This window comes from Trachinotus anak, unplaced genomic scaffold (assembly GCF_046630095.1).
Source record: "Trachinotus anak isolate AG129_WGS33_773 ecotype Australia unplaced genomic scaffold, CSIRO_AGI_Tana_v1 ptg000016l, whole genome shotgun sequence".
Classification (NCBI taxonomy): domain Eukaryota; kingdom Metazoa; phylum Chordata; class Actinopteri; order Carangiformes; family Carangidae; genus Trachinotus; species Trachinotus anak.
This window is the reverse complement of record NW_027273867.1, coordinates 16,015,132-16,032,500: the sequence shown is the minus strand read 5'-3', so window position 1 is coordinate 16,032,500 and position 17,369 is coordinate 16,015,132. Positions and strand designations below refer to the sequence as shown.

The 17,369-nt window shown below is 42.1% G+C and overlaps 1 protein-coding gene across 7 annotated transcripts in view; it reads left to right on the top strand.

Moving 5' to 3' along the window:
- The window catches only part of trps1 (trichorhinophalangeal syndrome I), a 253,550-nt gene that overhangs the window by 186,993 nt on the left and 49,188 nt on the right, over positions 1-17,369 (top strand). For 6 of the 7 annotated variants that reach the window (XM_071500024.1, XM_071500022.1, XM_071500020.1 and 3 more), the window contains 7 exons: positions 750-1,460; positions 1,948-2,063; positions 7,996-8,605; positions 8,997-9,211; positions 9,734-9,944; positions 10,154-10,397; positions 15,209-16,025. In XM_071500024.1, coding sequence (XP_071356125.1) covers positions 750-1,460; positions 1,948-2,063; positions 7,996-8,605; positions 8,997-9,211; positions 9,734-9,944; positions 10,154-10,397; positions 15,209-16,025 — 2,924 coding nt within the window. The remainder of the gene's footprint in view (positions 1-749; positions 1,461-1,947; positions 2,064-7,995; positions 8,606-8,996; positions 9,212-9,733; positions 9,945-10,153; positions 10,398-15,208; positions 16,026-17,369) is intronic. The other variant, XM_071500025.1, reaches the window with a different exon arrangement.

The window sequence follows — 17,369 nt, the reverse complement described above, 5'->3', positions numbered from 1 at the left end:
ATAAATGAAAAGCTCGCAGAAAGAGATGCAAAAGAGAAAGAGAAATTTGGAGTGCTGGAGGGGATGAATTGCAGTCTGCCGCCTCCCTCATCCATCTTTCTGATATGGGGTCTGTGGTTTGATGTGGTCGAGTTTTGGCCATTCTCCCTGTCTCCCCCATTCCTCTCTGTGCCTCACCCTCTTGTCTACCACCCCTCTCAGTCTCTCTGATATGGTTTGGGTTTTGATGTGGTCATGCGCTGAAGATTCTCACGGATGGTTTCCATAACGATAAAAAAGATTCACTCCCTGGTTTAAAAAAAAAGGCAAAAAAAAATCGCACTTAGGGATGCAACTAACATCGCAACACACACCCCGAAAAGAAATATCTCACAGCTGAGATGTTTCTGATTTGTTGGGGCTGTTTTTCTTTGACGAGGATTGTGGTCGAGGATCGTCACAGATTTCACTGTTCAAAGAAGTTTGTAAATTGAATCAAAGCTATTCTGTACACATACATCATTGTGAAAACATTGTATTTGTCTGCGTGCATGTGTGTGCATGCAATCCGCAGTATGTTATTTGTGTCCTGCAGACACCTTGTATCTCTTAATGTCTTGATTTTAAAGGATTGGAGGAATCTGCTTGATCTCCGACATCCTGCATCTCTTCATGCACAACACATAGTTTAAATGTTTTAGATGATGTGAACATCAATGAACAATAAAATAAAAAAAATTGAAGAAAAAAAACTTTTCTGTCTTTTTCAGAGATGGTGAGGAAGAAGAATCCCCCTATAAGGAGTGTGGGAGGTGAGGAGGAGGAGGAAGAAGAGGGGAGGAGGCCAGCAGGAGAAGAAGAAGATGAGGGAGAGGAAGAGGGGAGAGTAGGAGCAGAGGCCGAACGAATAAACCGACCCTCTGAGCCAGAGTCCTCCGACCGAGTCAGAGGAGATGAGGAGCAGGAGGAGGAGGAGGGAGAAAGTGAGTGTGTCTCCTCATCTGTCTCTCCCTCATCAGTGGGTGATCGCTACAGTAATAATGAGGAGAGAGGGGGGAGGAGAGGAGGAGGAGGGCGGGCCAGACAAGGAGGACCGGCGTTGACCGACAGACCAGAGAGCCAGTCGGAACCTGAGGATGGGGAGAAGGGGGTAGAGGAAGGGGAGAGGGGCGACAGAGACAGGGGGGAAGCAGACCACCTCGCTCCCTCTCTCCTCTCTGCTCCCCACCTCCTCCCCAGGCAGGAAGGAGGGGAGGAGTCGACAACTGACACCCCTTCACTTTCCTCCAGCCCCTCTCCCAAACTCCAGGACTTCAAGTGCAACGTGTGCGGTTATGGCTACTATGGCAACGACCCCGCTGACCTGGTGAAGCACTTTAGGAAGTATCACCTGGGTCTGCACAACCGCACACGGCAGGATGCTGCCCTCGACACACACATCCTGGCCCTCCACAACATGGCCCCCCAGCACACACCTCTAGGTAATTCCAGCTCTCACATTAATGTATTTGGGTTAATACATGGAAGCGCTGCCGCTCATTGGACAGAATGGTTATAAATGTGAAAAAACATGTCTTTCACAAGTCCATCGAGTCCATCAAAAGCTCGTGAAATTAGCGCCACTGATCAGTGCTGCCTTGTCACATGTTACCTGGGTTAGCAAGTGTCTCAAAATGAAAACAAAATTACCTCATTATGTATTAGTATACAAACAAAATTATTTTGTAAAGTTACATTTTACAGTTAGTAGTTACAAGATGTAAGCATTGACTTTGTGATGTCTGTTTTTCCATATGCTCAGAATGAACCAGTTGCATGTTACCACAACCTGTTGATTGTTGATTTAAAGGTTTCCCGTCTTCCCAGATGTCAGACTTGTCCTTGGATCATTTTGCCTCTAGCAACCTGACCCCCCTCTTCCCCTTCTGCTTCCGCAAGCCTGACCCCTCCTTGTGTTTCTGCTCACAGACATACAGACAGGACAAGGGCAGAGGAACCAAGCCAAAGAGTTGGGGAAGACGCGGCCCGATATACACAATCAGCAGCATAGGGCAGTTTTGATGAATGGCACATATGATGTACAGGTAAGCACGTTCAGAGGAATGGATTTAACATAGTGTGTGTGATTTTCATCAAGTCATATCACACACACACACAAACACACACACACACACATACATTCAAAAGAAATAGACCACATAATGTACACAGAAGGAACTTCCACTTCCACAGTTAGTAAAATGTTAAAAAAAACTGCAGCGAATAAAGCTACAAAAAGCTACACAAAACATTTTATGGTGAGAGTGTGTTGAGTTAATTGGAAGGAAGGGAAAGTTTTGAAGGGGTGGAACAAAGACTTACAAGTTCAGTAAAGCTTTTTGTTTTGTTGCCTACTCGGTCCTATGAAGAGCCTGCATTTTAGGAGTTGATGCACCTGGGTAGCTGTTCACAGTCCTTTCTACCATCACTCTTGAAAATGACCTCACCATAAGTGAAGGTTTCCACTTGCCGTGAAATTTTTATCCATCAACCTTTTTTTCTGCAAGAGCATGAAGTTCTCAGATTTAGTGAAAATTCAACGCAGCCTCTGTGCTCATCAAAATTCACAGTCCAGTGAGGACATCAAAATTCACAAAAAATATAGGTAACGTACCACCCTGATGTCACCACACTGGTCTCATGGCAACAGAGTGCAGACATAAATCTATCAAACAGGGAAGGTGACAGGGTGAACCGGTGCTCGGTGCCCATTTTGAACCTTCCTGACTTCATGTCAGAGATACCATCATGGCTCTTGTTTCAGGTGGGCAGAGAGGCAGCAGAAGCAGTGGATAATCTTGCAGCTCTCAAGCAGGTCTCTTTTTAGTAATTGTTACTTGTCTGATGATGTCTATTGATGTCTTGGCTTTTTTTTTAGTTGTCTCTGTGCACTGCCTTCAAAGTACTCCAAATACTGAGACTGTAATTTTTATGTGATATCTGTCTAGAACTCTAAGAGGTCATACATTTTGCACTCGTTTTTTGTACTCTTAACTAGAGCGCTGAAACTGAAAAATGTTTCAGAAAGCACATTACACATCTAAAGATGTAGATGCAGGGCAGTGTAATGCATTTACTTCTGCATTTACTTAACATCTTTTCATCTTCGGAGGTGCAGTTGTTTGATAGGACAGTCTGAGAATGTTGCATTCAAACTTTCAAACTAACAGACAGTATTGTTTTTAAGTAAAGTGATAGCTAGTGAGAAGCTAACATGACTAGATGTAGGTTGCAGTGTTCACAATGCAGCATGTATGTGAACACAAATCTGACATATTGTTTTAGAAAAGTTTCAAGTAATCAATCAATTAAAAATTTTGATCCAAAACAGGTGACACCTTGGCTTAGTTAACAATGCACTGTAATCATTACATGTGGTCATAAATCTGTAAATTTAGGCCCAGAACTGAACTGAACAATTTATTGGGTTGAACAATCTGCAACTGATTTGTAACATAGTGTGTGTGTGATTTGGACAGTGAGGCATTGTGTTGCAAGTTATAAATTTTATAGACTCGACAGATGGATAGACGCAGAAAGGGAGACAAACGGGGCACCTGGCAGTCAGGCTGCACATATGTGTACATATGTGCTGAGGCACACTCACGCACAGACACACGGGTACTGCATGTACTGCATGTATTGTTGTAACAGTGTTTTAAATAATGGCTAATAAATGCACATCCAGCGCTAATCCCTCATAATCAGAGCTCGATTCGTCAGAATTTTAATAAGGACTCGTATCTGGTGGGACCTACTTTGCTGAGATATTCAGATTCAGACAGGAATGTGGCAAACTGGTGCAATTCCTGCATGTATAAGATACATTTTATCCATATACTTAAAGATGAATTTTAACTTGCCATTATATGCCATCAGAGCATATGAAAGAGTCTGATGTAATTTGCACCTGCAGTCTGGGCATCCAACAGATCAGCCAATTAATATGAGGCTAAAATATGTCTACACTGATTTAGTTTATTTAAATGATTGTTGGACTTGAATTCAGGAAATACTAATCAGTGAAATCAACAGCTTTAGACTTTGGTTAGCACAGAAACTTGCAAAGTCTCTGCTCAGCACTGATTTGCTGTTCCTGTTATAGGAAAGATTAAAGCTTCAGGCACAGCTACTTCAGTGGCAGCTATTTTTGCTTTCAAACTGTCTTCACCTATGTAAACTTACTGTATATGCAGATCTTCTTAATCATACTTTTAAGAGATGGGCTATACCAACACTTTGATCCTTCAAATTCACATTCACAAGCATGAGTCTTTTTTTAAACCTGTACACTGGAAAATACTGTATATCAGTGAATATCAGTACTTGAGATATAATTTTTCTTAGGCAGCACGGTGAGCACTTTTCATTTGGAAATGAACTTTCAGTTATGGTAATAGTGAGAACTGGAAGTGTCTGTCAGGCAGACCACCATCATGTCATCACACAGCTGCAGTTGTGTAGCAGGAAGAGGAATCCACAATCAGAAACTTTCGAATGACCCAAAGTATTTTTGACTTTATCAAATTTAACAAATACCTGTTTCAGGTTTTATGACAACTGCAACATGTTCTGTCCACATCTTGCAGCCTAATTATCAATCTAGTTTTTCCATATTCATTATTTTTCAACAGCCAACATGCTAATCAACAAACTATTTTCCCTGCACTGCAATTTTTCTTACAACTGCAACTGACCACAGTGTTTCCCAGACATGGGCTCTACTTGGGCGGTCCACCCAGGTAGATAAAATCACTCTGTGTCAACCTGACGCCTCATTTCACTCTCTTCAAACTAAATCATTTTTGGCCACACACCTGTCTGAGTCGAATGTGTTGCAGAAATTGAGTGGGAATGGGAGCGCCTACCGATAGTCTGTATTCGAGGCGTTTAGGGAACATCCCTAAATTCTTACGTCTACTGATAGCCTGCATGTGAGATGTTTAGGGGACATCTGTAAAAATAACCTGGGTTATAATCTCCCCCTCTAAACTGCATGATCCTCTGCCACACACCGCACCACCCACCACCACATGTAAATTCTCAGCCTGTGGGAAACACTGGATCATAAATACTGAGGTCAAGTGTGCATATTATTTTCAAGATTCTAACTTAAGTCAAATAAAAAGCCTCAATGAAATACCTAAAAATAGTTTTTCTCATACTCCAGGCATATTTTCAATACTTAAAAATTTGTGTGATAGTCATATGCATTTTGTATGGTTTAAATAAATAAGCTCTTAAATTGTAATGTGTCTTTTTCTGCCTTGGGACTACTCCAGCTTTGGTAACAACTGGGTCAAGGATTAGGAATTTTAGTGTGCAGGAACAGTAGGGTTTTGTCTGAAAGCTTTAAACAAGATGATCTAATAAATGTGTGTGTTTATGAATGTGTGTGAGGAATAGTCAGGGAGTTTCATTTCATTTGAACCAGCAGTCTGTAATGGCTGTAAGTCACGTAATGGACACAGAAACACACATACACACAGTAGTCAAGCACACATACACACTGAGTCAGAAATAGAAAATCCAGTGGGCTTAAGTCGTCATTATGAAGAAAAAGTGAAAGTATAAAAAAAAAAAATCGAATGAAAGGGGTCTCTATTCTCTCCATCCCTCACTAGCTTTTTCTCTCTCCCGCCCACGTTTGGAAAATTCCATGTTGTCATTTGCTAAGACGAGGTGGCCTGTCAACCAATGAGATCGCAGGAAAAAAAAATTCAAGGAGGAGAGGGATACGGAAAAGAAGTAAAAAAAAAAAAAAAAAAAAGAGAGAGATAGAGATGGAGGAGGAGAGGAGAGAAGGGAATGAAAGAGACAGAGCAAGGCTTTGAAAGCAGTAGTTATAATCAGCTGTTAGGCAGTGTAATGAAGCAGCTGTCAGACATATTTAACTTTCTTTGTCTCTCTCTGTTCTCCAGTTGTCTCTCTCATCATATGTCTTTGTCTCTCCTTCACCTTCTCCATTGATCTGTCTTTTTCTTTTCTCATTCTGGCTTATTCTATTTCCTCTTCTTTACCAACTTCTTAATTTACTTTTCATCAGTGTCTCACCTCTTTCTTTTCCCCACCTCTATTCCTCATCTGACACACTTTGTCCCTCAACTTGCCCCACTTACCCCCTGCCTCTTTTCTTTCTCCCCCACCTCTTCATGTTCCCCTTTGTATCTTTCTGCCCACTCTGCTTTCTGAAGACGTTTGGCTCTTTTCTAATTGCCTGGGCAGGGTGTGTGGAACATGATGATTGGATGATTGCTGTTGTGAGATAGCACACAATAAAATACACAATCTCTCACTTTTGATACTTATAAAGTATCTATGAATGCTTTGTTTTGCCTATTTGCATATTTGCCTTACTCTGACTTTTTAAATTTCTCTTCTCAGGAAATAGCTGTTTATGAAAATAAATTCCTCTTCATTGTCCTCTCTGCTAAAAGAAACAGTGAGAGGTTTAAAGACCAAGCATTAACTGCATTTTCCACAGTGGTATTTTCCAAAATTAAAATAATGTATATTTGCAATGTAAAAATAAAGCTAAATGCTCCTGAACATGAAAAAATATGAAACTATACATATTTGCTCACTTAAAATGCAGCTCACCAGTTGTATTTTGTTCTTGCCAAACCTCTATTAATGGACTGCCAGCAGTCAGCATCAAACCACAGATCTGTAAAGAGACAAATCCATATTGTGCAGTAGTATGTCTCATGTCAGGGTAAGACTTGCCAGGCTGCCCGCTCACCTATATAGTCAGCAGCACACTGTAATCACTTACAGTCTAGGGGCTAATCTAATAAAAAACAGACGGGTGTCAGGTTGCTTGCTCAGTAATGCAAAATCTTGGCTTCATATAGTGCAAGCCGCAGTAGAGCCTGGTAGATATGTTGGAGATAGGTCGGTTAGTTAGAGTTTGGGCAGCCTTTTAATTATGTACAGTTACATATGGAAAATGATGGATTGCATACATTGTGAGCTAAAGTACTAAAAACAGCTGAGGCATAGTTTTCCAAATTTGCAGCAGCACAGGTCTGTGATTGAAGGCTTATGTCATGTACCCTCCAAAATACCTGCTGCATAGGAATTAAAAATAACAGGCTTTTATCACATTTCTTCCATGTATAACTTTTAGATTCTATAGACAATGTATACTAGGTACAGTACACCCAAGTGCATCACAGATAAGTACAGTAACAACCCTAAAATCAAATAACTATTGTCTAATGTCTAGTAACAGTTGGTAGGTCTATTTCTAAAGTAGTTCTGTGTAAGTTTGGCTTCATCTGCATTTTAGTGAAAGTCCCACATGAACTCTGATTAGGTTAAACTTCCAATATTTGAGGTGACCAAACTTATGAACAACTGCAACCCAGAGAAAGTCTCCATAATGAGCTCTACTTAAAGCTACAATCCACAAATTAATTTAACAATATTACACATGAAATGTTGATTAGTTCATTTGATATTCTGAAATAACATTTGTAGTTGACTTTTTATAGAATAAAGTTGCGTTACAAAGTCTTGCTGCAGAGTCATCTTTCTTTTACATCAGAGATGAGCTTTGGCCGAGTATAGACACCAGACAATGGCCTGAAGTTGAACTGTAGCTGTTACAGGCCCTTAGCTACATCTGATGTAATCCACCACTGATGACACATTCTGCATCAGCTAAAAATGAGAAGCCTGCTACCTGACTTTTTCCCCCCACTGCTCTTTGCTTCACAAGATGACAGGTTGTATGAGACATTTGTTGAGGTTAGCTTATCCATGTATTTTGCCTGCTTTGCAATGGCTCCACCATGGAATCAGTTATCAGGACCAAAGCCTCCTTTTGGTAGCATTAGTAAGAGCCGACAAAATGAGCTCCCTTCTAACCAAACTGCAAAAAGGTGCAATCATAGATGATCAGTCAAAGATGTATAGAAATATCTTTTCAATACTGGTGTAATAAAACCTTTTCTCTTTTCTGCTTGTCAACAGGTGACGTTGGGCGGCACGTTAATTGGGATTGGCCGGAAGACCTCTGATTGCCAGGGGAACACTAAGTACTTTCGCTGCAAATTCTGTAACTTCACATACATGGGCAGTAATTCCTTAGAACTTGAACAACACTTCCTGTCCTCGCATCCGAATAAAGTCAAAACTCCTCCAACCACACCCCTGCTGGCCACCAACAACCTGTCAACACACGACAACCAGGCAAAGGGGAGGAGTCAGATCATAGATGGGGCGGAGCGAGTGGCGGTGAGAGCGGAAGACGATTCCTTGGTCGGGTACTCCATCCCAGTTAGGGCGTGTTCAGATTCGTCAAGCTGGACAGGGGAGCCGGGTCGAGGTGCTGTGCAGGCATATTATTGGTGTAAATTCTGTAGCTGGAGCTGTGAGTGGTCAGGGGGCTCGGCGAAGCTTTTAGAGCACTATGAACAAAGACACAGAATGAGCATGGGAGGCGCCATGAGCCCCAACTCTAATCCTGGGGTGCTGGACAGAGAGAGGGAGAGAGGCGGGAGAAGAGAAGGAGGAGAAAGAGACCACATGGCATCCAAAAGCCGCAAAGATCCATCTTCCAACCCATCCAGCACCAGCCAAGGTAATGAAATGGGAGAAAGTATGGAGAAATCTGGTGGTGAAGGGTTTTTAGGAGAAGGCAGCTACTTTTATGGAGCACAAGATTAATGATCAAAATTACATAGAAGTTTAACAATTTTTACTTCTTCCAGTTCTATGATGCTGCACAACTTCACTCTTCTTTGAGACTCAAGACACTGCTGGCCTGTACTGGCCACAACTGCAGTACTGTTTGACCCATTCTTTTATGTTGTTTGGAGTGCTGTGATACTACTTGACCCTCCTTGTTTGCTTGCCTTGAGCATCATGACACAGTTGACCCCCCCTTAAAATTTCTGACATGCCCTTGTTTTTCTACTCCAAGACTCAAAGTGTTTTATTTAACAGACCTTTGCTCTGTTTGCTGCTCACAGGAGACCCAAACAACAGCGATCCAGAAGCAGTCGTGACCAGTTATAACTGTCAGTTGTGTGATTTCCGGTACTCCATGGCCCACAGTGCAGATGTGATCGTAGTAGCGCCGTTACTACTGCACTATCAGCACAACCACTCCATCCACCGATGCTGCATTCAGCACTGCATGTATTGTCCACAGGGGCTCTGTCAGCCGCATAAACACCTGGGGGAGGTGAGATTAATAAAATATTGAAGTGTTTATTTGCTTGGTGTTTTGGTGTTTGCTTGACAATTACAGGAAAAAAATGAGCTGCTTTGTAAGCGATGGAAAACAAAATGAAAAATAAGAACAAGTGTAAAGTTAATTGTTCCATTCTCCAGCCTAGTTAAAATTCCCTTGCACCCACTCACACTCCCCACCCTCATTTGCGCCAGCTGCCAGACGGTGCTGTAGCAACTCTTGAAAATGCAAAAAGGATGGTTATTAGCCTGAACTGAGGGCAGCATTATTCAGTTAATGATGTACGCTCACACTGCTACCGCTAACATCCACCTCTCTGATATCTCCTGCACGGACAAAAAACAATTACATCACAGCACCAAAGTGAGAGACACAACAAGAGGAAACTTTCTCTCGCTTCAGATTCATCACACATATGCACAGCGCTGTCAGTACCCAGAGTATACAGTGTGTATGAAGTATGAAATGATTCATAACATCACTGCAACAAACTTTACTGATTTTTCTCAATAGGTTTCCCACCCCTTCGCCTGTCGGAAGCCCACCTGCCCTAAATGCTGTTCCAAGTTTCCTCAGTCCACCAAACAGCAGGACACAGTCGGTTCGAAACCTGCCACCACCACCCCACCCAGCATGACCCCTCCTAATCCTAGAAGTGACCCAGGTGTGATTTCTGGTTCCACCTTTCACCCCTCTAACCCTGCCCATCCTGTTGTCACACAAGGTATTTAAAGGCATAGGTCATTGTGCAAGAAAATATTTTTTGTCTGAATATGTGCAGTTTGTGAAATATTCATAAGACTGAACCACCAACTTTACCTTCCCTGGGGAGAGCTGTAATTATTCCTTGATTGTTGTTTCCTTTCTATTTTCATACATCGTGGCCCATTCTTTATTTCCTGTCCCTGATCTTTCCTGCTTTTCTGATCCCAGGCGTCACCCACTTGTGTGACCAGTGCGCGTTTGCCACCACTGACATCGATGTGTTGCTGCAACACTACGAGAGCTGCCACACCCTGATCAACCTAAAGGGCGCTCCCCCACATGTCAAGGCTGAGGAAGAGGTGGCGGTAGACAAGGAAGGTGGGAGAGGATCAGCAGGAGGAGAGAGGGAGTACTCTTGTACAAAGTGTCACTTCATCACAGAAGTGGAAGAAGAGATTTTTAGACACTACAGGTGAGAAAGAAACATGGGACAAGTAATGTTAAATATTTTACTGAAAAAGTAAAAAAGTAATGTTAATAGAGAGGTATGTCTTTTTAGCAGACTGAAAAAAATCTACTAATCTTCGTAGCCCATTCAATTTAACATTTTTTTCTAAAACCAGTTATTCTGTGCTTCTGAGTGATTGAATGTGGCATCAAGTGACTGCATAGACGTGATTTAGTGTTATCCAAAGAGTCAATATTCCAGTCAGAGTTTATGACTAAATGTTCCAGTAAGTGGATGACTGTGTATAAAAAAAATTCCACTTTCAAGTCAAAAAAAAATTGTAAAGTATTGCTTGTGTTGGGATTCAAACCCCTGTAATTCTCTTTTTTTTTGTTATCCAGGAAATGTTGACTGAGCACGCTCATTTTCAGCAACAACCCAGTTTTTAAAAAAAACACAAACTTGATTCTAACTTCTTGAGTTAGAATCAAGTTAGAATCAAGTGTCTAGATGAGTCACTTCTTGACTCATTTGGACATTCATACCTAGAAACATGAGGAGCTTATGAGACCAGCAACACTTTAGATAATAACTATTGTGAGATCAGTCTCTGGAACACATTATGCCCATTTAAGTCTGTGATGTATCTATCAGGGTGAGAATGAAGTGATTTCAGATGATGGTGGTTTGAAACTAATAGGGGGGATGAAAGTGTGCCTTTCAGTTCAGTTTGCACTCCACAATCAGTACCAGGTCCTCTTACCTGCTGAATTAGTAAGGACTTAATCCAGTCTTGGAACGAAGTCTGGGTCATGAAACTGTGAGAATCTGGTTTTCTTCACAACCTTTAGAGAGGAATTAAGCAGATGACCTTTTCCATCACTATCCTTTAAAACCATTCAACCATTTAAGTGCACTGCTAGATGTTGCTATGTTTGTTAGCTTCTACAAGTACAAGGAATCAGCCAAACATAGCGTTGCCCTCCTACATTAACACTGTCAGACTCATGACTGACAAGCTTGACAGGCAGAAATGATACAAATCCATGCAGCAGAACCAGAGGTATTGTATTTTCTTTATTCCATTTATTCTTCTAACTTGTCAAAAGCTTGCACTGACATTGCCCAAAATGCAACTCCCCTGCTGACAGTTTAGTCAGAGATTCAGGTTTGTTATGCCAGTAGTAGTTAATGTAGCCTCAAGCCTCTCGCCTCAAGCAGAGATGAGGAGCCCAGATTTTTTTTTTCCTTTTCAAAATTGTAGTTTTTTAGCACCAACTAATGAAATTTGATTTCACACAGCTAACTCATATGCAAGTGTTTTTTTTTCAGATAAGTAGTAATAAATCCAGAGACCTGGAAACAAAACAGAATCGGTGGAGTTCCGCAGTGACTTCTACCCGTGTCTTTACTGATTATCCTTCCTGGAGCAGGATTCAACAAAGAGAATCAACCTGTCAATACACAATCAAATATTTACATCACACAGAGATAGATTTTCTGACTTTGCTTTGTTTTCATATGAGTCTTAAAAGTAAAATTTTGTTTTGGCTTGCACAAACAAATGTCTTTGTGCAGTGTGCGCATGTGTATACCTGATGAATAAGCCATAAGCTCAGTTTTATAGACCAAAGTGCCTGGAGAGGTCAGACTAGACTGGACAGCCAGTCTGTTGCCTACACACACACACACACACACACACACACACACACACACACACACACACACACACACACACACCACACACACACGCACATTCACTGGGGTTTCAGTGACAGAGCCAGTGACAGACAGAGTTAGGGTGGGAAAGAGACAGACTGGTGGTGTGGGAAAGTTGGTGCTGAAGGAGTCAGAGGTACAGAGAGAGATACACAGAACTGCAGAGAGTTATGTGAATTATTTTTGACTAGACAAGTATTGATCCAGATTGCTGATCTGAATTGCATCTTGATATATGCTGACAAACACACTCACATGTGTACATTGCTCTTTCTCCTTTCAAACACACACACACACACACACACACACACACACACACACACACATAAACACAGACAAAACTGTCAATCACAGCCATCTTAGCATGATTTCTTCTGCAAATGAATGAAAGTTTGAAATGTTTCATTCATCTTAGGGTGAGGGGGGAGAGAGAGAAAGGAAAGAAGGAAAGGAGATTGGATTAGGAGAATGAAAGACAAAGAAAACAGAGGAAGAAAGTTAACGAATGGCATAGAGGAGAGAGAGAAGGGGATTTAACAGTCCACTCACGTCTTTAACAGAATCTAAGCTTTGAATCTTGGAACTCAAATCAAATAAAACTGAAATAAAGCCAGAAAGTTTCACACCACCACTAAGATCAACCAAACCTAAAGGGATTCTGAGGCCAAGTTTTAGAAAACAAAATCTAGAATTTAATTATAAGGTGCACAGAACAAAGAGCCGTGGTGTTAGGGGAGGGATTTACCAGCTGAAACAAACTAGTCAATCTCACAGTAACATTTTCACCTAAACACTCTCACCTACCTGCTGACAGATGTCTGAGGCAAAAAAAACATACTCCATTGTTGTGTATTATAACAATATTTTAGTTATTTGTGTTGAGGCGTGTGTGTGTGTGTGTGTGTGTGTGTGTGTGTGTGTGTGTGTGTGTGTGTGTGTGTGTGTGTGTGTGTGTGTGTGTGTGTGTGTGTGTGTGTGTGTGTGTGTGTGATCTCAGGGGATGTAGCAGTTGTGGTCCTAAACAAAGACTTGCTATTTGAGAGACTGTTGGGTAAGGCTGAGTTGATGTGGACCTGTTGTACACACAATGAGAGGAGGGATGTGATGGCTCTTTCCTAATAAACACAAATGCACACTGATTAGCCTCTGTGAGACCTCTCCCAGGTGAAATGTGTGCATTTCTGATCCAAATAGAGACTGTTGAGAGAAGGTGGTAAGCATTAGCATTGCATTACAAATACTTGACTTCACATGTTTCAGTGTAAGATATCAAGGAACACACCTCACAAGCAGACACCACCATACAGTAGATCCAGGGTCAAATGACGTAGACTGTCCTGATGACCTCCTCGCGCTGTTGTGATTTCAGCTTACTGTTCTCAAATAAATAATTTCATTAATACATTTTGGTTCGCAAAGAAGTGAAGAAACAATCACCTTCAAATACACTGCATGACCCCAGTTCATTCAAGCTGCTTTAACTTTTTACGCTTTAATGTTCAATGTATTCATCTTTTTCTTCTCCTCCATGGAAATAAATGTGATTGTGTGTTGTGAGATAGATGCTGCTGTTGACAGCGTTCAGGGGGAAGTCAGATTAGATCAGCACACGTGCAGAATGAATGATATAAACTTCATATATCATGATTGTCTGTGTGAGAGCAAAAGTGTGACAGAGCGAATAAGTGAGTGAGTGAATGAGTCAGTAAGCAAACCGGTCCAACTGTGCACGCATGCATGCTCGGTGTGTGCATGGTGATGACAAACAGAGAGGCCACTGTGTCTTTGTTCAGCATCTGGAGGCATTTAAGTCCACTAGGTACAAGGTGTACTTTTGCAGACACACATATTTTCACAAATTTCTACATATACTTAGACCTTTTTGGTCTGCTGGAGATTCTGTTCAAAGCCTCAGCTTGAATCTGTCATTGCTCAGAACATCTCTTTTCTTTTCTTCAGCAGTTAGTAAAGGGCAAGAGTTAGACAAAAGGAGGGAATTAGAGCAAGAATGAGAGACACACAATATAAAGTGAGAGGCAAAAGGTGCACAAAGATGCACAAAGCTGCAAATGTATGTATTTTATTTTTATTAAAGCCATGTGTCATATTACCATTTCACTTCCTGTCAGTCGTGCAGAAATCATGTGTCAGACATACTGCTGACTAATAGGAGAGATGGTGTATATGTTACAGTTCTGGGTTTATTCTTAATGTCTGTGTGAACTTCTCACTGTTTTCATATATTCACCTTAATGTTTTGTTTTTGTTTTGTTATGGAAAGTTGTTGTGGCAGGTTCCAGAGCAGAATCCACAAGAGATGCTAGAACAGAAAAAGGATAAATCATAGCTGTTTCATTAAAAAGTTTTTTATGGTAACAAGAGTCCCAAGTTCTTGGTGTAAAGGGTCAATTGATTTTGCTTGTTGACTTTCACAAGAAGCACCAAAACTGTTCTCTTAAGCCAGGAAAAACCCTGATGTTATGTACGGTGTATATTGCTGGTCATTCAGGGCATCGCCAACAGGAAATGAAGGTGGTTTGTTGATGGATGATTCATTTCTTGTCAATCAGATTCATTTACATTCCTCACAGTTTTGTCCTAATTCAGTGTGACCTAGTGGAACACTGAGTCACTTTTTGGAAACCAGGTTGGGACTAATGCACTTTGAATTTAGTCAATTCAGGCTGTGGGTTTTCTTCAAAATGGGATCAATGAAAACGTTTTTAAATACATGTCACATGCAGCCCATTAAATGCTATCATGAATGAAAGCTTTCACATTTTAAATTGATGAACTGACTCTGGCCTTGAAAGGGAAACAAAAAAAGTTACTTGAATCTTTGTTCTTATGTTCAGTGTCATTGATGTCACTGTTCTGTCACCTCAGTGTGACACTGTCTAAGTGAAGATAACTCTTAATGACAAAATCTATTTTTCAAGACGTCATGTTGAGTCTGTCTGTTGAGTGCAGACAGGGTTCGACAAATCCAACAACACACTATTTAAATATGTCCATATTTAATGTAATTTCTCTGTTTTAAAAACATTTTATTTATTCTAATTCAGGTTTTTTTGGTTTATGTAGTCAATTCACATGGTGCTTTTTTCTCTCCGCAGGCGTGTCCACGCGTGCTGCCGCTGTCGACGCTGTGACTTCACGGCTCCTGATTCATCAGCCCTCCTCGATCATTTTAACTCTGTCCACTGTCATGACTCCTCTCCCTCATTAGGCTCGTTGACAACGACCTCGTTACCCACCTCACTGACACCTTCATTGACACTGTCAGCCAATGGCTGCTCAGCTCCCTCTACCTTAGCCATTAAAGAAGAGAGCAAGGGGGATCTTCGCCTCCTTTACTCCCTTGCTCCGCCTGAGGGACGGTTGGCAGAGGGAGGCAGAGAAGAGGCAGGAGGGGTAGTGAAAAGTGAGGGAGGTGAGGAGAAAGAAAGAGAGCGGGAGAAAGGCTGGGTTCTTGGGGAGACAAGAGGAATCGGCGAAAGAGGAGGTGAGCAGGCCCACGGTTTACTCTGGGTGCCCAAGGAGCGAATGGGACCCGAAAGAGGAGTAGAAAGAGGAGCAGGAGGTGGGAGCCCCTCACTTTTCCCCTCCCCTCTCCCACTTTCTTTTGTTTCCGCCAATCATGAGGCCTCGCAGCAGAAAAGAGGCGTGGCCTCGCCTAGCATGGTTTACCTGGGAGACACCAAGTCATTTTTGGGAGATACCAAGTCGTTTTTGGGAGACGCGAAGCTGTACGGAGGAGGAAGGCCAGGAGGAGCCGCTGCAGGTGGAGGTGGAGGGGAGAAGCAGAGCCAGATGCCCCCTCAGCAGTACACAGGAGGAGGAGGGAGTGGAGGAGGAGGAGGGAGTGGAGGTGGTGGAGGACAGGAGGGGAAAGGAGGAGCTGCTAAAGAGGAGTCCCAGTCCCTGCTACGGGTAAGGTGGCACATGTGCACACACTCTTTCCTTTCTCTGTTTCACGTTAACCTCATCCTCTCGTTCAGCCAAATCTTCCTTCTATGTCTCATTTACTCTCTGATTTGAGCTTTTAGCTGTGAATGAAGGCCTTTGTACCCAGATCCTACCTGCTGAGAGCATTAGTTGTCAGAGTGATGCTATTAATACACTCTATCTTCATTTCCTTTGAATCACATGTGAGGATTAGACCACATGCAGTGAGCCGCTGCATGAAATCTGTATTTCTTCCATCATATTTAGAGCACTTATTCAGATTTCTGTTGGCGAACAGAATGTGTGCGAGTGTCCCCACATCCTCGTGTGTGTTCATATCTGTTTGAGCTTTTGTCCTTGTGCGTGTCTTTCCATGACATAATTTTCTTTCCCATAAGTTGCATTCATTTTTTTATTATATTTTAAATCACAACACTGAGAAACTTGCCCGTTGCTTTGGCGACGGGGCGGCAAACTGACAGTTCCCATGGTTACCACCTGTCAGTCAGTTCCCTAACCCTACTTTGTGGCCCACAATGCTTTTCACTTCACAGTGATGTCATGGACTGGCAGGAACAGATTGTGGTTTGCCAGCACCACAGAGCTTATTGGCTATGATCACATTAGATCAGAATAGACTGAACTGTGTGTGTGCGTGTGCGTGTGTGTGTGTGTGTGTGTGGTGTCAGGGTACTGACATGGGTCTATGTAAGTGGTAGTATTGAGTGTTAGAGCGGTGTTCATAGTGTGCGTATGCACATTGTGTGTAAGTTGCGTGTATGGCCTCTTTGTACAAGTTGTGGGTTGGCCTATTGCGTGTGTGTATACGTGTATGCATGTGTGTGCGTATGTGTGTGAGGTGTTGGCAGTAACTTGGCAGACTGGCCAGGGTGGGGCAGCAAGAGGTTTACTCATTATCGTGGGTGGGGCAGTGTGTGTCTGTGAGAGAGTGAGACGAAGAGAGGGACTGCATGCGTGAGAGAAAGAGGGAGGAAAACTACGATGAAGATAGGGAGAGTCCGCGAGAGATAAAAGTGTGTAGCAAAAAAGTTTAACCCCTCAACATGCAGTTTTCCCCCTTTGTCCCTATAAAGGAGGAAACAGTTGCAGAAATACTAGAAAAACTCCTGAAAGTCACAAATTGTCATTTTAACATTTTTGTCAGCGTGCAGGTGAAACAAACGAAATACAGTGTGTTAATTGGTCAGATTTAGAGGCATATTTTTTACACTTTGGACCAGGACAGGCTAACAGTTACCCTCTGCTCCCAGTCTTTATGCTAAGCTACGCTAAACATGTCCTGACTTCACACTAAATAAGCCACAAATA